Below are 26453 nucleotides of genomic sequence, written 5' to 3' on the forward strand. Positions count from 1 at the left end.
GGTTTTTTTAGATTTAAGGTTTGCTGAAATGTAGTAAAAACACATCCAGCCCTGCATTACTGTTATAAGCACCAGACTTTTAAAAATTTGTAGACTGATTGCTTTTGTAAAAAAATGCAGCTCCTTTGCATATCTTGAATTAGAGATCCATTGACGTGTTCTCCATGCCCCTCTCCAAAATGTCACATTTCATATTCTTCCCCACCATGTCTACTGTTCCTCACCAATATCTTATCATTATGCTATATGTTGCACAATTCTGAACAGGAAAATGTGTCCCAAGTTGCTTAGCAGAAGAGCAATTAAGGGCAGACTGAACCAGCTGACAAATCTTAGGACCTAAGAAGAGACCAGTTAGGTCAGGCCAAGGGTGTGTCTAATTCAGAATTTTGTCCTCATAACAAAATTCTCATGGGAAGCCAACAAGCAGAACACAAGGGCAACAGTAATTTTCCAACATATGATTTCTAGCAACTGGTAATCAGAGGAATACCGCCTCCAGTACTGGATGTAAAACATAAGTCATCATGGCTAGTAGCCACTGACAGACTTATTATCTAACCCCCTTTTAAAGCCATCTAAACTGGTGGCCATATTGTGATAGAGAAGGTCATAGTTTCCACCTTCTCCCTATCCGCTTAAAGTTAAGGTGACAAAGAAATGGAAGTCTAAGAAGCGTAAAGCATTGCAGTCACTTTACAATTGACATTTTTCCTACATGGGGGTGTTTAGGTGTATATTAGTTATCTAAAGTGCATGTGCAATTTTGGAAGGAATCTGGGGGTGGATGGAAGACTTTCTATACCAATGGACTCCTTTTTTTTATGGGGGTTGACCTTTGCCTAAAGAATTACAATACCTTGGCACGAGATAGCTCAGTCAGTAGAGCATGAGGCTCTTAATCTCATGGCCGCTTCAAACTCTACAATTCTGTGATTCTATAGAAAACTGATGAAATGCCTTCGGCTAGGAATGCCTGGGAATATACTTCAATTGCCATGGTTTAGATGTTCCATGAGAAACATTTTTAACATTATGACAAAAAAAGAAGAGACTAAAAACACTAGGTTCTATCCAGTCCCAGTTACACTCCGAGTAGACCCATTGAAATTAATAGGCACGACTAACTTGGCTCCATGAATTTCATTGGATCTACTCTTGAGTAAATTTAGTTGCATGCAGCCAAGTTACTTGTTACTGATTTGCGGGAGATGAGTGTGATTTTGGAATGGAAACACGGTTCAGACTAGAACACCAATTAGCTTTCCTTGGGCTGCACAAGAATCTCTCTGTACAGTATTTATTCTTTCAAACCCATCTAATAAACATGGAATCAAGTGTTCCTATTTTTTTTAATAAAAAAAGCAATCAAAGATATAAATAGTTTCCCCATCTTTCTTTAGAGGCGCATAACAGAAGACTAAATGTGGTAGGCACTAATGTACATATTTTTCTTCTTACAGACTGAATTAACATCCTACACAGGTCATGTTGATGTTGCCGAAAAAAGACAGCTTAATGTAAATAAAAACCTACAACCTTATCCTTAAATACTCGGTGGCACTTGCTTCTTTTTGCATTTTCAGAAGAAACCACAGGAAGAATTGAAGCAATGCCAAATCAAAGAGTCACACAACAGGAAAAAGGCTGCAACCATAGACATTGATTTATTTATTTTTCTGCAATTGGGGGAGTACATTCCATTTAGTTATAGAGCTGTACATCGGGTTACAGACGCTTCAGGTTACAGACTCCGCTAACCCACAAATAGTACCTCGGGTTAAGAACTTTGCTTCAGGACGAGAACAGAAATTGTGCTCCGGCGGTGCAGCGGCAGGCCCCCATTAGCTAAAGTGGTACCTCAGGTTAAGTAGTTTCGGGTTAAGAACGGACCTCCAGAATGAATTAAATTCTTAACCTGAGGTACCGCTGTATATATAACACAAGGGGAGGAGGTAAGGTGATAGAAAACATTCTCAGGATACAATGGGGGGGGGGAAGGGGAGCTATTGCTTTACAACTTTAGTTGCCTGTTCTAAAGCAAACACTTTAGACCAGTCCATAGATTAGCAATCACTGCTCAACATACACTGTAATTACTTGTTCATTAACAAAATGAGACAAAAACCATAAAGCACCGAAAACTGTCAGAAGAAAAGTAAGTGATTCAAAAATGCTACATGCACCCAAAAATGGAAAGATGAAGGCATCCTGATGAAAGAAAAATGAATACAAAAACTTATGGACTATGCAGAAATGGCGAAACTTACCGGACGAATAAGAAACCAGGATAACAAACTTTTTATAAAAGGAATGGAAATGGTATATTGAGTATTTACAAATTGCAAACAGATAAAAACATCGACATGACTATTTTAATAACCTGCAGTTTTTAAAATACAGATATATGAAAATAGATGAATAAAAGAATGATTTAATATAACTTGGAAAATGCAGGGAATGAGAATGAAAAAATTAATGAACCGCAGAAAGAGGAAAGAAGTTGTTTTGAAATGTTTGATTTACTGTTAAACTACTAGTGAAATGTATATAAATGAAAATCATAAAATTATTTTAATTTTTTTAAGAAAAAGAATTGCTACATGCATGTATAACTACAAAATCTATTATTTTGCCAGCCTAGAGATTTTGCTACCTTAAACCACAGCAAACAATGTGCACAAGCAAGAGAGATGCCCGCTGCTTTGAATGGCTTTTAAAATCCCTTACTGGCTGCATTCACATATCCCAGTCAAGCTAATGGTTTTCCATAGATGTGCAGATCACTCCTCCCTGCTAGGGGGCAGAAGTGACAGGCCACAATCGGTGGCTTAGTGTTCTACCCAAACCAGGGATCATGGTTTGCTTCACGCCAAACAAGCCATTATCTGAAGCCACTGTTTATTCTTAGCTTACCAATTGCGGTTTGGCTAGAGTGAGACAAACCAGGATCCTTGTGCAGACATAAACATGAAGCCAAGGGTTGTGGATTGCTGCTTTCACTCATTAGTGGGGATTCATAGTGAACCATTAACCATGGCATGTGATGACTGGGTTGATGCTCAAATGTCAACATGAAGGAGCACATCTAATTACAAGTATTGCCAGTGAGTGCAAAAGACATAATGGAATCAAGACATATAAAGTGCATTTAGCAACCATCTGCAAGTGGGAGAGGAGACCTATCTCTTAACGGTCGAGCAATAATCACAACAAAAGTTCTAATTAGTTCTAATACTGTTTCAAATATTTTCCAGTCAAACTACAGTTGCCTAAGTTAGGTTTTATTGTGAACATAGTGATGACATTTTGTTTTTTATAATTGTGAACATAGTGGTGACATTTTGGTTTTTTTTATAAAGCATCCAAGAGGGTCATTTCCCCAAAGAAATAATGTTTGTAAATTGTGGGTGAATTTGCAGAAACCAGAAAGCCATAAAGAGGGGAGTTTTCCATTTTGCCTCAACAATGTAATTAATTCAGAGTTGTCATCCAGGTGCAAGCTATGCTAATTAATCACACCATGGAATCTGAATTTATTTTTTATTTTATTTTTTGCACATAACTTTTTACCAACTTTGGCACTAAGTTACTACAAAAATGTCAAGCTGGAGTAACTTTACTATAATATTTTTTCTCTTTAAAAATGTGCTTTATAAATCTTATATAATAAATAAACACCTGTCTTGTTTATAAACAGAAGGAAGACATGCAAAAATACATGCACAAGTAGATAAATAGGTACTGCTGCGGTAGGAAGGTAAACAGCGTTTCTGTGCGCTCTGGTTTCCATTGTGCCAGAAGCGGTTTAGTCATGTTGGCCACATGACCCGGAAAGCTGTCTGTGGACAAACGCCGGCTCCCTCAGCCTCAGAGATGAGCGCCGCAACCCCAGAGTTGCCTTTGACTGGACTTAGCAGTCCTGGGGTCCTTTACCTTTACCTTAAAGCACAACATATCTAAGGGAGTGGGAAATAAAAATATATGGTCCTGAGTATCTGAAAGTATGATGACAGAATGGGTTGTAGTATTTTACAACCCACATTTTCAATAATACTATGCATACAAAATTCCCTACTAGTGGAAATTTAAGAGATTAGGAAGGGGGCGGAATTAAAACCTTCCACTCTCCTGCATTATGGGTTGTTTTTTTATTAAGAGGGCTGTGTGTGGTTACTGCCAGTCAGGTTTTACACTGGAATCATTCAAAAAGAGCACCTCCTGTATTCACTCCTATGGCCCATCATCCTATTCTGCTGCATGTGTACAGTAGACTAACCACACTTTCTGGTTCCATGCTCAGAAATAAAAAACGCTGCCTGATATCACACCCTACGTGTAAGCATTGAAAAAAGAGGGGAAACACCATTGTTGGTCCCATTCTGACCTCTGAGAAAGGACACATGATTATTCCAATTGAAGAATTCTTAGCAGGGGCTAAGTCCCCATGGAGCATAACTGGACTTCTTGCTCAGTAAGCATGTTTAGGACCAGACTGCATTTAACACAAGCTTTTCTTTGCCTACCAAAAATAATTATTATTCAGGAGGTGCACTAATTTACAACTCAAGCATGCCAAGAAGAAATTCCCTTAATCCTCAACTGAAAAAAAAGGGCAGCAAAAGGCTCTTAAGTTATAAATTAAATGTACCGGTCATTCATTCAGGCTGCAGGCTGCAAAACTACCCAATCCAAAAAACTAATCTCCGAGAAATCCTCAGGGCTAAGCAATACTTGTGACTTGTATCCAGCGGATAAAACAATTATTTAAAATGATCTTTCCTGCTTTTACGCAACTTCCTTCCCTTCCTTTTTTAAAAAAAGAATGGAAGAATAAAATCTGAACTCCCTCAAAGAACTCACATCTCCAATTTAATGCGTAAACAGAAAGTAAACAGCTGAGCGATGTCTAGACGACCTCTTCCTCCAAGAGGCTTACAAAACACCTGTAACCACTAGGATGACTAAATAATGAATCTCAGCCAACTTTTGAAGCACACCTTCGTTTTAAAAGCCTGAAAATTAAGACACCGCTGTCCAGATTTCACGAGAGTCTTTTTTCTTTAGGGAAACGTTTCCAGCGCCATCCTATGCACCAAAAGCAAGTCCCATTCAGTTTCATGGAGCTTACTCCCCGGAGAATGGGTATGGAATTGCAGCCTCAACCTGACACTGGGATGGCTCCCCACATGCAGCCAGGCGGGCTGGTGGCACCACGCAGGTTAAAGTATCTGGAGTGCCAATGGCGCCTCGGTGATAAAACTGCGCACAAGGCAGCGCCGTGCCCTCCTCGCACACACAGATTTGTTGCACGGCTCCGGAGCAAAGCAACCACCACCGCGTCCTCCCCACCGCAGCCAGCGCCCAGTGGGTCTGTTGCCGCCTCCCACCCCCGCTCCATCCCCAGAAAGGCTCTATGAGGAACCAAAGCCAACTCCTTCCTTCTGCCGCCTGCTTGCACCCAGCAGAACGGACTTCCGCCAAGGATGCAGGCAAGGAGAAGGCGATACGTCTGAACCCTCACATACACAACACGTTTCTTCGCATGCAGCAGCCACTGCCGAGCACCGGCCGGCCGAAGCAATCAGAAAGCAATTCACCGCCAGAATGATAGAATCATAGGGACCACAAGGGTCATCTAGCCCAACCACGCGCCTCCCTGCAATGCAGGAACCTTTTGCCCAACGTGGGACTCGAACCCACAACCCTGAGTTGAAGGGTCTTGTGCTCCACGGACTGAGCTATCCCTCCAGCATCCCCCTCTCCTAGAGGCGCTCAATTCACCCCGGCTTGTTCTTTTTCTCACCCTACCCCATATAAATGACAGCTGCCCCCCCTCCCCGCAACACCGATCCCCGAGTTGTCTCGTGTCACCTTGCTAAAGGAAGACACGCAACCTCGAAGTTCACCGCGTAAAGAGGAAAGCGGACCCTCCCAGGCTGCTGAACTCCCCTGCTTTTCCGGCGGAGTCAGCAGGCAATTGAGGAGCAGCGCCCCTCTCTCTCCCCCCCTGCCTTTTGCAGGAGAGGGTCGTGTAGGAGCGTTTCTGCCTCTTTTGTGCATTTCGCGGACACTCCCCAGCTATGGTCTTCCTTGCTCCTGGACCCACCAGCACCCTCTTTTCCACCCCAACCTCGGCGCCTGCCCCTCCCTCTCCCCGCAATGCCAAGCTTTTACCTCTCTGGGGGAAGTGGCTCTTGTCTAAGGAGAAGAAGCAAAGAGACAGCAGCAGCAGCACCTCCGCCAGAAACAGCAGCCACAGACAATGGAGAAGTGAAGGACGGACACATTAACACACACAAACGCGCGCAGAACGCCGGCTCAGGCCCCGCCTCCTTCCCCGCCCGGCCGTACCATTTTACCAGTGAGGGGGAAAAATAAAAATAAAGGAAATTGTGCATGTCCAGTTGGGCACTCTCCTGTCTACACGCGTTCCTCTTTAGGCAGCGTCCAAGACGACTCCTCCGCCCCCCCTCCCAGCCTGAAATGCTAACTGGGAGAGAGCGTCGCTTTGTTTACTTATTTTATACACCCCCCTGTCTTTTGAGCGAGTGGTTTAACCCCCCCTCCCCTTGTTTCTCACGGCAGCTCCGGGAGAGGAAGTTACAATGTCGCGAGCAGCGGGGATTCTTGCGCGGGCGTAGAGGGGGATATCCGCTGGCCGAAGCGCGACGGGGGGCAGGGGGAGCGCGCCGAGGTTCCTTCTACTCTGGCGGAGCGTTGGGGGCTGCGCTCATTTTTCTCCTCACTGGAAGGAGGAGGAGGAGGGCGGCGGCGGGGGGGGGGAGGTGCGTGCGTGTGGCTGAGCGAGAGAGAGGAAGAAAATAAAGCAGCCGGCAAGCTATGGCGTCTCTGAAGAGAGGGGACTTGAGCGAGGAGGAAAAGGAGTTGCTGGGAGTGATTGGGAAAGGTAAGGCGGGCAAGGGAAATCTGGCTCCAGGCCAAGCCGAGAGGCGGAGTGACGCGTGTCGGCTGCCTTTTGCCCGCCGCTCTGATTCTGTGCGACCGGGCCTTGTGCGTCGGGCCCGGGCTAATACGCAAGGAGGTTGCTTCTGTTCTGGAAGGGGCTTTCCCCCTCAGTTTTTGCTTCCTCGCCTTCTCTCGTGTGCTTTGACTGGCCGCTGCTCCCTGTGACTGTTGCACGACTGCTGCTTTTTATCATATCGTGCATATTTTCATGCAAAATAAGCAGTAGCCTAATAATAATAATAATAATAATAATAATAATAATAATACAAGTCTTCTGAAGACGTGTAATGAGTATTTATTTAAATTTTGAGTCATTCTGTAATGAGTGTCATTAGAATTGGAAAATGTATAAATGGCAATGATATAAAGCAGGCTTCCTCAAACTCGGCCCTCCAGATGTTTTGAGACTACAATCCCCATCAACCCTGATCACTGGTCTTGCTAGCTAGGGATGATGGGAGTTGTAGGCCAAAAACATCTGGAGGGCCGAGGTTGAGGAAGTCTAATATAAAGGTTAATTTTGAAAGCCATGAGACGGGAGGGAAGGAAGTCGATAGGCTCTAAGAGTCAGGGCGGTATAGTGGATAATGTTGATGTGAATGTTGTATAATATTAAAAGGAAAATAAAAATCACACACACACACACACATATATATATATATATATACCCACCCATCTGGCTGGGTTTCTCCAACCACTCTGGGTGGCTCCCAACAGAACATTAAAAACACAATAAAAGATCAAACATTAAAAACTTCCCAAAACAGGGCTGCAGTAAAGAGACAAGGGACTGTGTTTCTTTTTATCCCATTTACCCCTTCTTCCAAGGAGTTCATATGATTCAACATGTTTCTTTCTTCTGATCTCCCCCTCTCCACCCCCACCCCATTTTATTTTCACAACCAACCTGCAAGGTAGGGCTAGGGAGATGGACTGGGCCGAGGTGCCAACCTGAATAAAGTATTGGAGGGTCCAGGTAAGCTCTGCATGATCGATCACAAGACATGGCATGCACACAACATTTGAATGGCAATGCCCATTGGTGGGGGGCAGCCCCCTCAAATATTTTATGGGGGGCAAAGGGACTTCGCCCTTAAGAGTTGACTCCTATGGACTGGGTCAAGGTCATCCAGTGAGTCTCATGTCTGAGTAAAGATTTGAATGAGCGCTATCTACATACCACACATTTCTAGCACACACCCCAATAATCTTGTGAACTGGAGTTTATGGGTGTTGGGAATTCTAACTTGGAGGGGGTGCTTTAAATTCACAGTGTGTACTCAATAGTTGCATTCAAGGAAAGTCTCTGTGGAGTGCAGAGAGGAGTAAGCAGACTGCAATGACCGGTGTAAAAATCAACACTTTGCTAGCTGTCATACGATTCCAGAGGTATGGCAGACCTTGTCAGTGGCTGTTCCTAAGTAGCATTTTTGTTGTAGCAGCAGCAGCAGGAGGAGGACATGGAAAGTTATTCCCCTTCCTTTGCTGGAGTACACGCTTCTTCTATAAAAGAGTGTTAACTGGCAGATGGAGAAAATATGCCTTTAAGATTACAAAATAACCAACTCTGAAATAAGGGGGTAATATTCGTATTGTAAAGATCACGTGATTTCAGAGTCCATTATCATAACTAACTTAGTGTGAGAGCCACTGCTCATACCAGCTGCAAGTTGCTGGTATTGGGGATGGAGGCAGCCACATGATGCACACAAAACTGCATGTGCTAGATTTAGCTGAATGCTGCCGTATTTTTCGCTCTATAGGACGCACCTGACCATAGGACGCACCTAGTTTTTAGAGTAGGAAAACAGGGGGGGGTGCTTTCTTGACTTGTCCTAGGCATAGCAGCCAACTCCTAGAGGTCTAGGTGCCTTTGCCCCCCCCCAATATTAAATATTTGAGGAAGCTTCTTTTGCAAAGGGGGGGAGCTCCATGGTTTGTTTGTTTTTTTTTTTGGATCAGCTCAAAGATGTGCAGCTTCTTTTGCAAATGGGAAAAGCCCCTTTTTGGGGGTGGTCAGCTCACAGTTGTGCATCTTTTTTGCAAAGGGGGAAAGCTCCATTTTTGAGGATCAGCTCAAAGTTGTTGAGCTTACCTTGCAAAGGGAAAAAAATCCTGTTTTTATGGGTTACAGGTAGGTAGCCATGTTGGTCTGACGTATATGGTATCTAAAGAAGTGTGCATGCACACGAAAGCTCATACCTATGACAAACTTAGTTGGTCTCTAAGGTGCTACTGGAAGGAATTTTTTATTTTTTGTTTTTATGGGGTTCAACTCACAGTTCTGCAGCTTCTCTAGGAAAGGAAAGGGACCCATTTCTACAGTTTCCAGACAGATAATCTAATCAGCCAGTCACATGTCGCTGGGGAAACAAGCAGTCTCTCTCTGCAGACAACAATTAAGGCCTGGGCAAGGGGCCTGGGCAGGTCGGGAAGGGAGCTAGCTCCCTTATCTTGCTCCCCGATCTCTTGCATTCAGCTGCTGAGCGGGTCCTTTCAACACTCTCTTTCCCTCTTGTTAGCCTTTAGCTCTTTCTAATAATAATAATAATAAAAGAGCACGATCTGCCTTTCACCCCTGGGCAATTCGGCTCCAGGGACCACACATTCACTCCATAAGACGCACAGACATTTCCTCTTACTTTTTAGGAGTAAAAAAGTGTGTCTTATAGAGCGAAAAATACTGTGCTTTATTCAGTCATAGTGCTTTATCTATTCATGGAAATAATGCCTTTTTGCAGTGCTTCTGAATGTCAGCTGCTGGGAATCACTAGCAGGGGAACAATGTAATGTGTTCTTTTCTACGTACGGAAGTAGCTACTGTGATTCTTTACACATAGCGCTAGTCAAACTGTGGCTTAGCACGGAAAAGAGCACGTTCCCAGAGCAGAGATTTCAGCCATTGCACTTTGCAAGCTGCAACCACCTTTTTTTTTTGGTTTCACAACTCATGGTTTGTCTGGAGCAGGCATCCCCAAACTTCGGCCCTCCAGATGTTTTGGACTAAAATTCCCGTCTTCCCCGACCACTGATCCTTTTAGCTAGGGATCATGGGAGTTGTATCGTGAGGTATGGTGGTGTTGACAGATGTTAGTGAAGATGTAAATCTTCGCGGTATTGGAAATAACATCGAACTTATCTTTGTTGGTATCTTTATGAACTTATCTAAAGGAAATCAAAAGACTGAGTTTAACATCTATTACAAATGGACATTCAGTTGGAGTTAAACATTTGAAAAGTGCATTGGAATTAGATATCAACAGGTTGTTTTCAGAATTGTTAGTTTGCAAGTCTCTGTGGCTTTCACATAAGGCAGGGGTCCCCAGACTTACCGGGCTTCGGGCCGGAGGGCGGGGGAGTGCGCGCCCGTGCGCACACGCACATGGTGGGGAAAAATCGCCAAAAATCGCTTGTGCGCATGCGTATGGGCCTCCCCCGACCCGGAAGTGCATTGGAAATTTTTTGCCGATTTTTTGCCGATTTTGAAGATCGCCGCCGCGCTGCGCGCCGTAAGAGCGGGCGGCGTCAGCAGTGGGCGGCGGGGGTTGTCGCGGGCCGGATTGGGAGGCCAATTGGGCCGCATCCGGCCCAGGTGCCGTGGTTTGGGGACCCCTGACATAAGGCTTTTTATATATATTTTTCTCAGAAGTTTGATACACAATGTATGATGAATAATGTATAATTGATTTGACGATCATTATACTCATACTTTATCATGGCAGAATTTTATGATTCTGTGATTCGGAGTGAGGAGTTCAAGCTGAAATCCTCATTCAGCCCTGAGTTTTACTGAATGGGCTTGGGTCAGCCCAGCCTGTCTCACAAAGGAGTAAGATAATAACTACAGCAGTGTTTCTCAACCAGTGTGCCTCCAGATGTTTTTGGACTACAACTCCCATCATCCCTAGCTAGCAAGACCAGTGGTCAGGAATGATGGGAGTTGTAGTCCCAAAACATCTGGAGGCACGCTGGTTGAGAAACACTGAACTACAGTACCTGTACATACGTTACCATGGTCTCATTGGAGGAAGCATGGGATACAAATGTAATGAATTAATAGATTCACTGTATTGATTTTCTGTTTAACAGTAGGCTTCACAAACTCTTTCTCTCCCTTAGGAAGCCCTGAAGAAGCTGCACAACTGCTTGGCAGCAAGAATGTTCGTGTGAATTGTTTGGATGAGGTAAAAGACTTGACTCAAAATATGTGTCTAGATTGGGTAGAGTCAAATTTAAAAACATTGGGAATTCAAAGGTTGGCAGATCTCTATAAGCAAAATAATACTTATCAAGGAAACCTGAGTATGAGTTTAACATACTGGAATCAGAAAGTATCCCTTGACTATATTGGAAAATGATTATGGTCAAGCAAGTTTTCAGTATTCCCTGGTAAAAATGAACTAGTGCAACATGCCTGAACAGAGGTATAATATGCTGATTTTTTTGGACCCAAAATATCCTCTTTGATTTTTCAAAGTAAGCTGATACTTTTTAGAAAATAAGAAATCCTCTATTTCTGCTATAAAAGCGACCTGAACTTTTGTTAATGTCAGATTTATTTATCATCTTCTGAGATTACATATTTGAAACCTCAACTTTCCCAAGGCCTTATGATTGATTGAGGAGTGAAAGCAACATATTACATAACTGAATATTTCACAAACATAGTGGGTTGTTTTAAAAATGTAGTTGCAAATGGCTGTTTCTGTTTGACTTTTTTTGCAGGCGGGGGGGTCAAAGGTGAGTCTATCAAAAGTGTTACTGTGGGGAAAAGCCCACAGTGTATTTTTAGATCAACTTCCTCATGGGAACATGTACCATAACACATTTTGTGTTTTTGCAACTAACTTATTGCAAACTGGCCGGAATCCAGTGCAGAGTCAATGGGTTAAAGCCTGCCTCATATCATGCTGGATTTTGACTGTTGTCCCTGTAGATTTTTTATTTTATTTTATTGGTGAAATTGTTCATCTTGGCAAGAGCTGTTCAGCTGTAGAATTTTCCTAGGAAAGTGTTTCCCATATCATCCAGAAAACCTGCTTCATCACCGCTTAATGCAGTACCTGGAAAAAAAAGCACAGTGGTACCTTGATTTATGAACTTAATCCATTCTGGAAGTCCGTTTTTAAACCAAAGCGCTCTTAAACCAAGGCGTGCTTTCCCATAGCAGCGGGGGACTCAGTTTACAAATGGAGCACACTCAACAGGAAGAGAAACATGTTCTGCTTTGAAGGCAAAGTTCACAAACCAAAACACCTACTTCTGGGTTTGCAGTGTTCTTAATTCAACTTGTTTATAAACTAAGCTGCTCTTAAGCCAGGCAGGTTCCACAGTGAATCCCTTGTGGAATATCCTTTCTCTAGTTTAGAGGGAAATACTCTGCAAAGCTGCTGGTCTGTTTTAATATGCAATGGGAAATGTTGCCCTGTCTGGAGGGGGCGCAGTGTATCTAATATACTGGAAGTGGGGCAGTTGCTGCATTTGATCCCTGTAACTTTGTCATGGGGTGGGGCATGTGGATCCATTCTGGATTCAGTATTGAATGTCCTTCAGATGAATCATTTTTATACAGAAAAGGACCATAGAGATGTTTCTAAAGACATAAATGAGAAAAATAAGAGCTGCTTTTTAGTGTGTGGGGGGAAAGCATTATTCAATACCTTTAAATCTTACATTTTTCTATTTATTGCCTTGCCTTAAGAGAATTTTGGTGATCTCATTATGTGCCTTGCATCTATTTGCTTGTAGTCACTCAATGCTTCATACTTTCCCTGCAGTTCTGTTGTCATCCCACCCATCCCACCCCTATATGTTGCTTTGTGGCTTGGTCCCTCAAAAGCAACTATTAAATAACTGCTGTGAATGGATAGAGATGTTGAATGGATTCAGATTCATTTAGTTGTTTCCATATAAATCAGTGGGATTTGTGACTAACTTGTCCCACTGTTTTCAATGGGATCTAGTAAACCCCCATTTATCAGGCCCCTTCCTCCATCAACCACCACTGGGGAGCAGCCATTCCATCAGGCTCCAGCATGTGGAGGGATGGGAAGGAGGCTACTCCCATCAGCTCTGCTGAGAGACCATTTTGTTCTCTCTCTGAACTGGTTTCTATTCCTGGTGATCTTTATAAGAACTACTACTACTACTACTATGACACTTTAAGAACTGTTGCCCAAGTTTGCTTGTTCTCATCTTCTTTATCCTCTTTTGTTTCATGTTGTTTTCATAAAACTATAGAGTTGAAAGGTATCCCCAAGGGTCATCTAGTCCAACCCCCTGCAATGTAGGAATCTCAGCTATAGCATCCATGACAAATAGCCATCCAACCTCTGCTTTAAAACCTCCAAGGAAGGAGAGTCCACAATCGAGGGAGCCTGTTCCACTGTTGAACAGCTCTTACGGTCAGAAAGGTGTTTTTTTTTCTGATGTTCACTTGGGATCTCCTTTCTTATAACTTGAAGCCATTGGTTTGAATTCTACCCTCTGTAGCAGGAGAAAACAAGCTTGTTCCCTCTTCCATGTGACTTTTGATTGCAAATCTGCAGGCAGGGACTGTTTTATTCCTATTCATCTGAATCCAGCTCACATAACATGAGGCACCACTTTGTGGTTTCTTCATATTGGTTATCTACATGTTGTTTGTATATTCCATCTTCCATCTGAGATTATTTTTGAAATTTCTTCTAGAAGTGCTGTATAATGTGTGGGTTGGCTCTCCTATATAGCTCTGAGGCCAGGTGGTTATCTTTTTTTAAAATCCTCATTATCAATCCGTAAGGAACAGACTAAGGCAGGGAAAAGGGCACCACTCTAGAGTTGGCTGTCTGTACAGGTGGCCTGTACAAATACCTCACTGCTCCTTAATGCACAAAATTCCATCCCACTACTTGGAATATATTTTTAGCACGCGGAAGACTCGCGTGTATAATTTGAACCAAGTCTCCCTGAATATAAGCATTTTAATCTCTTTATGAAAGAAGCAAAGGGGGCTGCTGGAAATGAGAAACAATGGAAGCAGAGGTCCTAAATGCCATTGTGCATTTCTGGCTTAACAAATGTATGATTCATAACAGACGGTGTATGTGAACTGCTGCTTAAAATGACATGTTTTTCACCAGTGCCTGCAACTAAAGAAACTACCAAAAACTGGTAATGATCCATCTCTCCCACATGGCTTCCCAAATATAAAACTTGCCTATTATATAAATTGTCATACTGAAGACTCAAATATAAAGAGGTCCTTTGCAGGTCTCCCTGCTTGCAGCTGTTAATCTCCTCAGAGAATTGTGTGGTTTCCCACCAAATTAGACATGTTGTTAATTGTGTGAAAGCAACTGATGTGCACATTTTTTTATATAAAAAACCCAAATCTTACTAATACTTTTATTAATACTTCAGTTTATTATTAGAATAGTTCCCTAGGAATTAAAAGCTTAAACACTACAGTGTTCATTCTACCCCCCCCCCCCCCCGGACCCTTATAAAAATGTAAAGAAATGTTTATTGTTGATGCCTTGCAACTAAATTGCTCCTATCTCCTATCTCCAATACAAGTAAGGGGGCTTTATTATTCGCTGGTATACCAAGGCATAGTAGCTATTCCAAAAGCATAAATTGAAAAGCTTTTCATAAATATAGTCATTAGTAGAATTTTTATAAGTATTGATGGGTGTGGGGGCGGGGAAGAATTGCAATTGCCCACATAGAAGGCAGGCAATCATAGCTGAAGTTTCCTTCTCATTAGTAGCTTACATTGAAGCTGAATGTGTACAAAGGTATCCTCTGCTAAATTGGGGTGAAGGGGTAGTTGGTTTTCTAAAAGCTGGATTTTGCTGAAAGAATATAGTTAAAGAGTATTCAAATGTAGCAAAGTGAACATCAAAAAGGCTCTGTTTGGAGTGCTATCTTTTCATTTTTGAAGTGTAGCTTGCTTGTGTTTAAATACTACTGGAGAAGAACAAACAGATATATTTAAAGCTCCTGCATTTATTTCTTCTTTCCTTAGCATGGCATGACTCCTCTGATGCATGCTGCATACAAAGGAAAAGTTGAGGTCTGCAGACTGTTGTTGCGACATGGGGCTGATGTTAACTGCAATGAACATGAACACGGATATACGGCTCTGATGTTTGCTGGGCTTTCAGGTATCTATGAAGTTTCCCTCATTCAGTTAATTACATCTGCTTCTTGGTGCAGATAAATGAATCCTCCGTGCCTTTGTGTAGGCAGAATTTTTGTCTTTTGTTAAAGGATGATGTGTTAGAGGTAAGGTCTACCTCTACTTTATAGGCAAGATTGCTATTCTTTTCTTAATCAGTTTTTATTGTAAGCCACTGATAGCCTTCTGCTGGAAAATTGGGATAGAATCATAGAGTTGGAAGAGACCACAAGGGCCATCCAGTCCAACCCCCTGCCAAGCAGGAAACACCATCAAAACATTCCTGACAGATGGCTGCCAAGCCTCTGCTTAAAGCAGGGGTCAGCAAACCTTTTCAGCAGGGGGCCGGTCCACTGTCCCTCAGACCTTGTGGGGGGGCCGGACTATATTTTGAAAAAAAATATGAACGAATTCCTATGCCCCACAAATAACCCAGAGATGCATTTTAAATAAAAGGACACATTCTACTCATGTAAAAACACCAGGCAGGCCCCACAAATAACCCAGAGATGTATTTGAAATAAATGGGCACATTCTACTCATGTAAAAACATTCCCGGACCATCCGCGGGCTGGATTTAGAAGGCGATTGGGCCACATCCGGCCCCCGGGCCTTAGTTTGGGAACCCCTGGCTTAAAGGATAGAATTAATAGCTAATCAGACAACTCTGAAGACCCAGTTTTGGTCTTGGATATCTACTGTATTTCACCCTCTGGACCGCTCATGGAGGAGGCACTTGAAGAAAGGTCCGGGTTAGTTCATATGGGGAAAGGCAATCCTTGTGCCATTTAAGGTGTTACAGGTATAGCAAAGTACAGTCTTTATATTGTGTGTGCATATTAATTGTCAGGGTTTTTCTTTGTTCTTTAAAGCAATAAATAAAACTAAACATCAGCCGTCCAGATGTTGCTCTTGGGCTTAGCTGGAATACTCCCTTAAAGGATAATATTTTTATTTTCAAAAATGTGGTTTGGATTTCAGGGTCTGTTAAACGTCTCTCTCTCTCTCTCTCTCTCTCTCTCTCTCTCTCTCTCTCTCTCTCTCTCTCTCTCTCTCTAGCAAAAGGTAGAATTATGAATAGTAAACAATATCTGTGAATGCATATATCAGATTGTGGGTGTAAGAGGCCTCCCTCCACTGAGGGGAAAGAGCCGGTGAAAGCGTTGAAGGAATAAGAATGTGAGAGGAAATGTCAATAGGAATTATTAAAATAACATGAGGGGAGGGAGGGGAGGAAGGAAGGAAGGAAGGAGATAAGAGAGCAAAGTTGTTATGGGGTGAAGAAGTGAATGTGAAAGGACCATGGAGGAGAGGAGGAAAGAAACTGGCGGTTTTCTCTTTGGGTGCGGAATACGGTAAAAGAAATTACAGGATATGTGTAAAAAATAGTTTGAGAGACATCATTGGTTGGAAAGGAAAAATATAAAATAATGTGCTCTTTACCTAGAGCCTCTGGGTTAGGAAATTCTGCCTAAAATCAGGAGGCTGAGTCAGAATACTTCCAGAGCACATGTCTGAACTTAGCTCACAGAAAGCTAAGCTATGGAACTCCTTGCTGCAAAAAATTAGCAATTTCTAAAGATGGATTAGATGACAGCAGAAAGTGATGCCGCTGGGGAAGGTTGGTGCAGCCGTCAGGCCTTGGTGTAGAATCTATTCATACTGGCACGACAGAGGGTGGGGTGAAACCTAGAGAAAGCAAATGGCATCTTCGTTTCCAGTTACTGGGTATGAATAAGGGCTGTAGCTCTGTGGAAAAGCACTTTCTTGGCTTGCAGAAAGAACTAGGCTCAATCCATGGTGTCTCCAGATAGGGCTGAGAAAGACCTGCATTTGAAAACTTGGAAGAGCTGCTGCCCGTCAGTGTAGTAGACAGTATTCATCTCAGCCAGATGACGCACTTGCCTGACTTGGTATAAAGCAGCTCCCCATTTTCTAAATGTTTAGTAGCAGCAGCAGCCTCCTTAAACTGCAGATTTACAAGGGATGAAATGTTTTAATATCTTGTGCGGGGGGGGGGGGGGACCCACCCAAAAAACCTTATATGGCTGGAACTTTTCTACAGACCCATCGTGAGAAATCTAAATGGAAGCTGTTCTCTTCTGTGTTTAGGCAACAAAGAAATTACGTGGATGATGTTGGAGGCTGGAGCAGACACAGATGTCGTGAACTCAGTGGGAAGGACAGCAGCACAGATGGCTGCCTTTGTGGGTAAATGGAGCAGCCATTTTTAATTACCCTTCATGAAGGCCAGGGTGGGAAACCTGTGGCCTTCCAAAAGTTGCTGGGCTTTGACTCCATCATCCCTGACTATTGTCCATGCTGCCTGGGGCAAATGGAAGATACAGCTCAACAACAAGTGGAGTGCTGCAGGGCTCTCTCTCTCCCCCCCCCCTTTTAAGGCTCTGAGAAGATGGAGATTGATTTGACTTAATGTTTATTGACAACGGGATGTTCAGTACCAGTTTCTTAACTAACTCAAGGGGAAGAAAATTTTAAAATATTCATTGGATGGTCGCTCCTTTTCTCAAATTGCTAACCTTAGTTGGCGGCAGGAGAGGGGATGTTGAATTCATAATTAGGAAAGAAATCTGCTCTATTTTGAACTCAGCCTGATTTTCAGTAAAAATCTGAGTCCAGCTAAAAAAATGGGTTTAGCTCCATTCGTGGCCAGCCTTCCCTGTTATCCAACCTTGCTCACTTCTCTTTGAGAAGGAAGATTTAACTAGCAGCAGGGAAGAGTTTGCTAGAAAGGAGTAGCCTCTGTGAGCTGATAACTGTATGTAAATATATATTTACATAAATAAATGGTGGTGTTCTTTGAGCTGTATTTCCTTTTAAGGATAGACTATGAAGAAGAAGAAATTATTTTTGTTTGTTTTTCCTGGCAAAGGGGTTGGAAGGACTGGTGAGGAGAGACCTTTCACCCAATATTTTTTTTAAAAAAACTGTTCTAAAGTCAAGTCTTTTGATGATTACATTAAAAAAAAAACCAGACACAAAGAGGATTGTGAGACAGGGAGACTAGTGGATCCAGTCAAAAGACCTACCACTTTATTGCAGGAATCTGCTTACAACGTGGGGGAAATTACACCCACATATCACATCCACTACATCTGAACAGTCAGTCCTTAGTCAGAGATTCAGACACTGTAATTGTCAGTCTGCACTGGAAGCTTTGCAATCATTGTTTCTAAAATAAAAAACCTATTAATGAGGCGTAATCACTAAGCATTCTACTGCTCGCTGAAAGGTGAGCCAGAATCAATCATGCAATCTCATATGAGCTGCTTTGAAATGTCATGTAATGTCATGTCTTCAAGAAGAATTAAATTTTTGACTGGTTAGCAGCACCCTTTTTAGATTTAGTTCGTGCAGTGAACTAAAACAAATCTATAAAAGTGGGAATAACTTTAGAACTGTTTCATAATGTGTCTTAAAAGCTGTTTTGCCCATCAGATCCTAAGTTCTCTGAATAGGTGAGTTAGTTTAGTTCTGTAAACTTCATATTACATATAGGCCTTGAGCCTTGAAAAATTGCCTCTGTGTGAAGGTACTTCCATTTCGTTCCTCACTGCTTTATTAGTATAGTACTTCCTCTAAATGGTGAACAACCTCTGTGATTTGTGCTTCATGTGTGAAATCATTTGTTCTTCATCTTCATAAAAGATGCACCGTTCTCTTTTTAGGTCAACATGACTGTGTCACTGTTATCAACAATTTCTTTCCTCGAGAAAGGTTGGATTACTATACAAAACCACAAGGACTTGATAAAGAACCCAAACTGCCAGTCAAGTTAGCTGGACCTCTGCATAAGATCATTACAACTACCAATTTGCATCCTGTTAAGGTAGAGTGTCCATATTTTGGCTTATGCTTCAGGCATACTTGTCAAATAACTTACAACCTTGCTGAGGTCGGTCCTCTAAGAAAAAAATATTTGGCCTATGGAGTTGGGTGGCAAAATTTGGCCAGCAGCTAATTCATTATTCTGAGTTTGTTCTTGGTTTTCCATATTCCTGACCTGCTCATAGGGGCTCGTTCTCAAATGGAGAGATTTATTGTAAAATAGTCCCCAACATGAAATGCTCAAAGGTTAGCACACTGAAGTATATACACCTTTAGAAGTCTTCAACTTTTTGAGATCCAGGACCTACTTTTAACATAAACAGACATCCGGGAGCCCATTTCTTAATCATATATTTGTGCAATGGTAATGCTGCTGTTATGACCCACCTTAGATTAGCTCACAACCTAATAGTGTGTCCCAACACACCAGTTAAAGACCAGTGATTTAGCACAGAAGCAAGACAGCATCTCATAAGGACTTGTATGTAAAAGAAGAGCTGAAATCTACTTGTGTGACACTCATCTCTGATATCAGTTTCTGTGAAACCCTGTAGTTTCGGAAAGGGCCTGACATTTGTAGTTAGAAGCTACAAGTGAGACCTGCAACAAAAAATTGCTGTGTGAATTGCTACAGTTCAAATTCAAACAACTCCATTCCATTCCGTCTGTAACAGTTGTCGGCATTCCAAGGCCCACCTGGCTTGCTTGGTCCTTGTTGGGCTGTTTTGTGGGTTCCTGTGCTTAGGGGATTTTTTGGTACTTCTCCAAAACCCAGGGGTTCCCCCAAGTCTGCTGATACTTCCCTCATAGGCATTTTTGGCTACATATGCAATGTCACTTAACACCCCGAACCTTGGAAATAGAGAGGATTATGGTGTTCAGTTTCTCGATCAAAGATGCATTCATTTTGTACGTTATCACTTCCTGTAATCAGTATTGCATGCATTGTGGACACTAAAATGGGTCAGTCATATTCCCAATGTGATCCACCTATTGCTTGGCAAGTTTCTTAGGCAATATAACTTATTTAAGAAGATAAAAGAGCTAGAAGTCCTTCTAATATGAGCACTTAGAAATCACCTATTAATTCTGTTTTAAATAATCTATCCAGGAAAGATAAACTCTTGTTAATCTTTTCCTATAGATTGTGTTGCTAGTGAAACAAAACCCTCTCCTAGCAGAAGCTGAAGCAATGCAGAAATGCTACAGAGTGCTGGATCTGATTTGCGAGAAGTGTATGAAGCAGAGAGAGATGAATGAAGTACTGGCCATAAAAATGCACTACATTAGCTGTATCTTCCAGAAATGCATCCTCTTCCTTAAGGAGCGAGAGGATAAATTGGATGGATTAATCAAAAGGTATTATCCCCATCATGAATGGCATTGAATGCATCCAGAAAAGCATTTGTGTTCATTTCTATCCAAGTAAAGACAGACTGCTTACCTTGAATGGTAAAATGAATGGTTTGCTGCTCAGTTTCCTTCAAAATCCCCAAGCTATCTGCAGCTAGATGAATATTCCTTCCCTGGGCTCTTCTTCTGTGTCTCTTTTATGCTAGACCAAAATTATTTTTGAATCTTTGCTGAGGCCTTTTAATCTGCTAATGTGTTTAAAGATCTGAGGATGCTGCTGGTTCTTTTCAGGCTGTTCTGCTATAATAGCAGTAATTCGTTTTTTTTATTATTGCAGTAATTCACACTGATGGACAAGATAATTAAGTAAAAGGCGCTATGACCTGGTTCACATGGCAAAACAAACCAAGCAAGCTTTGGCTATAGCTTGTGGTTAGTGAGGAAACAGTGTAGCCATGAGCTCAGGTTTGGACGATATGCTAAGCCAGGGGTGGCCAACTCCCAAGAGACTGTGATCTACTCACAGAGTTAAAAACTGGCAGTGATCTACCCTCTTTTTTGGGGTTCGGGTCAAAGTTGTTGAGTTTTTTTCAGGGAGAAGGTAAAATGTTGAGCTTTTTTAGGGGAGCCACAGTTGTTCAGCTTCTTTGGGGGGAGCCAATTATCTACCAGTGATCTACCGCAGATGTCCAGTGATCTACTGGTAGATCACGATCTACCTGTTGGACATGCCTGGGCTAAGCCAAAGCTTGGTTTAGTTCTGTGCAATGTTGTGGGAGCAAAAAGGACTTGGGAGGAGTAAAGTGGCTACAATGTCCTCTCAAGGTACCCACAGGTCTGTTGGGAATCCTAGGTGAGATACCCTGCAGTGGAAGTTGCTCTCAGTACCAGTCATTACATGGAAGGAGCTTAAGATCCAGTTGGTTTACTGTTGCAGAAGATAAGGCTTAGTAAAACAGTTCTGGGCATAGATATATACAGCAGTAGGCTTTTGCAGACACTGATACATACAAGGAAAAAGTATCTCCATTGCTCCAAATAAACCAGCAATTCAAGACATGACACTGGATAAGTAACAAATAATAATAATAATAATTTATTATTTATACCCTGCCCATCTGGCCGGGTTCCCCCAGCCACTCTGGGCGGCTTCCAACAAAATATTAAAATACAGAAATCCATCAAACATTAAAAGCTTCCCTAAGCAGGGCTGCCTTGAGATGCTTTCTAAAGGTCTGGTAGTTGTTGTTCTCTTTGACCTCTGGTGGGAGGGCATTCCACAGGGTGGGTGCCACTACCGAGAAGGCCCTCTGCCTGGTTCCCTGTAACTTAGCTTCTCGTAGCGAGGGAACCGCCAGAAGGCCCTCTGCGCTGGACCTCAGTGTCCGGGCAGTAACACCAACATACTTAGTAAATGATTGACACACTGCTGAGCTGACATGCCTTAATCACAGATATGGTTGGGGCATTGGGGAGTTACCATAGCAGCTGGCTTGGCTGCCTTGCACCTGCGATTACCTCATCCATGGGGTGATTTACGCTCACGCCCAGTTACTCCCAACCATGTTCCTATGTTCCCAATATCCCATAGTTTAGCTTACCATGTTGCATGAATCAGGTCTATGTTTTAGTTGCCCTCAACTTCCATTGTAGGGCAAGAGTATCTTTAGCTGCAGAAACGTTGTTGTTAAATCTCAGAGCTGAAAGATATAGATACGTATTTTAAGTGTTGCACACAGAAAGTTCTTGCATTAGCATCTTTCTCTGTTATGCTGTGGGTATGTAGTTCAAATATTAAAATCTTGGCCTATGTGCTGCGCCGTAAATAACAATAAAACAATGAACAGGGTGGTGGTACAATGACCACTGCAACCAACACAATCAACACCAGTGGCTTGAGCAGTGAACCACTGTTATATCACAAGTGGACTCTTTATTACTGCGTATGCAATTGTTCAAGATAAAATCTATTTTAGAAAAAGAAGAAATGATCACTGAACTGCTGATATATTACAAGTGAGCTCTTTATTTACTGTGTTTGCTATTGTTTCAGATAAAACCTATTTGGGAAAGAAAATACTTTTGCCATTTTTATGGATATTTATTGTTTGTTTACGGATAGTTGCCTTGGTGATATTATCTTGTGTTGATTGCACCGTAAGGCAGGCATGACAACTACAAATAAAGCAAAGTGATTGTCCAATAGGATTGGCATGAGTCCTTTAAATTCATCTTTTGCTTTAATCTTTCCAGCCTATTAAAAGGCAGAGATGCAGATGGTTTTCCAGTATTTCAAGAGAAGCTCATCCGAGAATGCATTCGGAAATTTCCTTACTGTGAAGCAACCTTGCTCCAGCAGCTTGTGAGAAGCATTGCCCCAGTTGAAATTGTGAGTTTCTCTAGTTCAATAGCTTCTCTTTCTTTGGCAGAACATTTGAAATCCCCAAGATACAGCTTAATGGGTGCACTTGATATTTGCAGTTATTCTGAAGAACTGTATTTCATACAGAGGATGGGATATCTTTTTTAATGTGTTTCCTTTAAATTTTGATAGCGTCTATGAATTCCCCAATCCAGGAGCCAGAGTTCCTCCTTAGCTTTATAGGAGAGGAAAGCAGGGGGTATCATGTGCTGCTGAGGATATAGGCAGAAACATAATCTTTCCTTTCCCAAAACCCTGATCAGGGTGTGGGGGAAATTACTTCTTCAGCCACACTGAGCTTCAGAGGAGGCAGAAGCAGCATGAGAGACAATGTGCCTTTGTCCACTCTAAAGTCTAGTGTAATAGGAACCCCCTCTTCCTTCTCCTCTACTCAAAACACTACACATGCCAGGAAACTCAGACATAAGTGGCAACAAGCTAAAGCTTGTGCATCGCCAAATTGCTTTTCATTCCCATTTTGCAAATAATCTCAACGATGTCACCACCAGTATACTTTACATTGGAACGGTCAGCAAAGTTAAATCTTGGGATAGTGGAAGAATAATTTCCCTGCTTCCCTCCATATGCCAGGCTAAGATCTTGCATTTGAGACCAGTGCAAAAGTACTAAAGTTTACATTGAAAATATGCAGATTTTTTTCCTATATCTGCATTAGTGTTGTAGCTGCAGGCTTCTTATTGGCTGGGGGGGGGAGTGTATGTTTGCAATGACTTAACTGCCTTTATCTTTTCCCCCAGGGCTCTGATCCTACAGCTTTCTCTGTACTGACACAAGCAGTTACTGGCCAAGTGGGCTTTGTGGATGCTGAATTTTGTACCACATGCGGGGGGAAAGGTGCAGCCAAAAGATGTTCCGTTTGCAAAATGGTAAGAATCTGCAGGTAAATACCACTGACTGAGATTCCAGCCAGAGATTTCAACTGTTCCTGTATCTGGAGACTGTTCCTTTATAGGAGCAATATAGATGTTACAGGTGCTGGATCTTGGATCTCCTAAAGTGAAAGTGAGCAAATAGCTGTTCCTGGCACAAGTCAACAACAAAAAAACATATTTCTTGTTATTAAAATAAGCCAGCTATTGCAAGGTTTAGATTTCCAGTTTTCCATACAGAAATGATTGGGTGCCTTATACAACCTGGCTGATTCGAATGCAAGCCCATCCTTTTTGTGCATTGAGGCATGGCTTGTTCCGTTCGCAGGTGATCTACTGTGATCAAGACTGCCAGAAAATGCACTGGTTCACACACAAGAAAGTATGCAAGACATTAAAGGAAGCCCACGAGAAGCAGGAGTTGGAAGCTGCCAAGGCAAAGAAGCAGCAAGAAGCGAAGCAAAAGAGAGGTTGGCACACATCATTGTCCTTGCAACAGCTTCCATGTTTGTGGCCAGATTAGAGCAGTGTTTTCTTAAACAACGGGTGGGGGGAACAGTGGCAATCCAGATGTTGGGCTTGCAACACTTAACAGATTATTTTGTTTGTCAAGCAGGTTATGAATTTTCTAAACAAAGCACTGGCCATTCTGGCTTTGGTTAAGGATAAAAGAGATTCATTCCTCTGCCCCTAGATCTGTTAGGGTTGCACTGTCAGCAAGGAACCCCTAACAACATCTGTCTAGAAGTACATCCTACAGAGTTAAGTGGGGATTTCTCCCTGCTAAATGGAGTTAGGATTGCAGCCATAGAAATGCACATCGCATGCACACCCGCCCCCTAAACTCAAGGTACTGTTTCGGAACAGTTGAGTTTGCCTGTGCTCTGTAACAAGCAGCTGTTTTCTGAAGCTGCCCATGGAATCACAGTTTGGTTCTCTGACCAATTTTAACTTCTATTCCTGGTTTGATTAGTTATTTCAAAATAGCTTCTAATACTAGCGTTAGTTTCTGGGATGAAGGAGCCGGTGTTGCTTGTGGGAGTATTTATTTATTTAATTTATTTATTTATTGCTGCACATTGCAATATATGTATTGCCCTTTGTTTTCTCCTCTAGAGGCAACACGTGCAGCAGAATCTGCTTTAACAAGTGAAGAGCAGTTGGCCTCTGAACCAGGAGGCAACAAAGAAGAGGAACTAAAATGCGTGGGAGACAGAACTGAGGAGGTGGTTCCTAAGAAGGAGGTGCCTGCGCTGTCCCCTCAGGACGACAAGGCCCTTGAAGGAGAGACTAGTCTAGCGGACATCACGGTTGAAAAAGCTCATGAGTCCGAGGAGTAAGAAAAGCTGGAGGGCCCAAGGCTTTATGGAGGATGTCCTCTAGGCCACAACATCGGGATATGCAGGTCAATGGAATGCAGTAATAATGCTCACTCTTGACATATGCTGTGATCCAGCACATGTCAACTTATTTGTCCTGTGTAACTACATCGCATCATCCTAGACTGTGATGACAAGAGCTGAACCATCTGATCAAAACTATAAGAGCATACCCATCTGCCTTCATGCCTGCACAAAGCGTAGAAGACTTAAATGGTGTCTGAGAAGAGGGCCATTTGCTAGCAAAATTTTAAAAATATCTTAGACTTCAGTGCAATAAAGCGCTTGGTCATGATACTGTTAGATCATAAGGGATGCAACCATCTAAAAGTTAAGTTTTTCTGGCTACTGTACAGATTTTGAAAGCTAGTACTGCTACCAGTCTGTTTTCATTAAACAAAATCCTGCTCATCTATGTTGGCTTAACTTCCTCGAACTTTCTCTTTCCACTTAAGTGGCTCAATGATGAAGAACACAACAAAAATATTAGTGTTCCCCAGGAAAATAGGCTCACGGTGGCATTTTGCTACACTTTTATGAGATACATCATGATTTTGTTTGTACTTAGCATCACTAATATTTAAGTACTAATAGGTAGAGCATGAAAGGTCCACTCCAGTTGGATTGGGAGTGTGTGCAAATGTAAGGAGGAAGGGTTGTTGACTTGGGTCCAGTTATTCCAAATACTTGCAAGCTTTAGTAGCGGAAACACTGAATCACATACTGAGGTGTGTCGATTTCCTACTAGAGAAGCAGGATGAAATTACACAGGATGAGTTGTATAAAGGATTAGACTTTAGAATATAATAATAATAATAATAATAATAATAATAATAATAATAATAATAATGTATTATTTTTACCCCACCCATCTGACTGGGTTGCCCCAGCCACTCTAGGCAGCTTCCAACAAATTATAAAACCACAGTAAAACAGCAAACATTAAAAACATCCCTATACAGAGCTGCTGCATATCTGATCTTCTAAAAGTCAGATACTTGATTGTGTCCTTTACATCTGATGCATGTCAAGGAAATCTTAGGCAGTGTATAGAATTTGTATATTCACAACTGTCAGTAAAGTTGGCCTGTTCAATGGCTCTGATCTTAAGACTAGGGCTCAACTAATTGGCAAACCTATAGGTGAACTACAATGTTTGAGCCTGCAAATGGAAGTGCATGTGGCTGAATTCTCTTCCATACTCTCCTCTAGCTAGAAAACTAGCAATTCTATCTTGGTTTCCACCCATCCATTACATGCTACTTTCTTCTTGGAGGAAGGAGCATTCAATCTGTCAGCCCAAATGCACAGCATCATGCCTTGGGGCTATTTGGAGATAAAGGTGTGCTATATTACCCCCTGAATTTACAGGGAAAGGATGAATAAATTCTCCCCCAAAAGGCATTAAGAGACATCTCTTCCGGTCTGTT

General features: G+C 42.2%; 3 protein-coding genes across 4 annotated transcripts in view; 2 read left to right on the forward strand and 1 right to left on the reverse strand.

The window, feature by feature from the left end:
* LOC132592858 (uncharacterized) overlaps positions 1–1571 on the forward strand; it is a 56037-nt gene extending 54466 nt beyond the window's left edge. Inside the window, exon 3 of the transcript XR_015946396.1 lies at positions 1464–1571. The gene's annotated coding sequence lies outside the window, so the exon portion shown is untranslated. The remainder of the gene's footprint in view (positions 1–1463) is intronic.
* The window catches only part of BZW2 (basic leucine zipper and W2 domains 2), a 58949-nt gene extending 38439 nt beyond the window's left edge, over positions 1–20510 (reverse strand). Inside the window, exon 1 of one of the 2 annotated variants that reach the window (XM_088654151.1) lies at positions 20424–20510. The gene's annotated coding sequence lies outside the window, so the exon portion shown is untranslated. Of the gene's footprint in view, positions 1–6177; positions 6268–20423 lie in introns of those variants that run through there. The other variant, XM_035128864.3, reaches the window with a different exon arrangement.
* Positions 6570–25438, forward strand: ANKMY2 (ankyrin repeat and MYND domain containing 2). Its single transcript, XM_035128863.3, has 10 exons — positions 6570–6910; positions 11089–11153; positions 14978–15116; positions 17243–17341; positions 18820–18980; positions 20124–20338; positions 22586–22721; positions 23513–23641; positions 23973–24114; positions 24761–25438. The coding sequence occupies exons 1-10, from the start codon at positions 6844–6846 to the stop codon at positions 24982–24984; spliced, it is 1377 nt and encodes a 458-aa protein (XP_034984754.1). The 5' UTR covers positions 6570–6843; the 3' UTR covers positions 24985–25438.
* Positions 25439–26453: the final 1015 nt, after the last annotated feature.

This window comes from Zootoca vivipara, chromosome 11 (assembly GCF_965207765.1).
Source record: "Zootoca vivipara chromosome 11, rZooViv2.hap1.1, whole genome shotgun sequence".
Classification (NCBI taxonomy): domain Eukaryota; kingdom Metazoa; phylum Chordata; class Lepidosauria; order Squamata; family Lacertidae; genus Zootoca; species Zootoca vivipara.

Excerpts from the sequence above, each read along its gene's own strand:
- ANKMY2 (XM_035128863.3), top strand. The coding sequence starts at position 6,844 with ATGGCGTCTCTGAAGAGAGGGGACTTGAGCGAGGAGGAAAAGGAGTTG. Across the intron at positions 20,339-22,585 it reads TTGGATGGATTAATCAAAAG|CCTATTAAAAGGCAGAGATG; the intron begins GTATTATCCCCA and ends TAATCTTTCCAG. Across the intron at positions 22,722-23,512 it reads GCATTGCCCCAGTTGAAATT|GGCTCTGATCCTACAGCTTT; the intron begins GTGAGTTTCTCT and ends CTTTTCCCCCAG.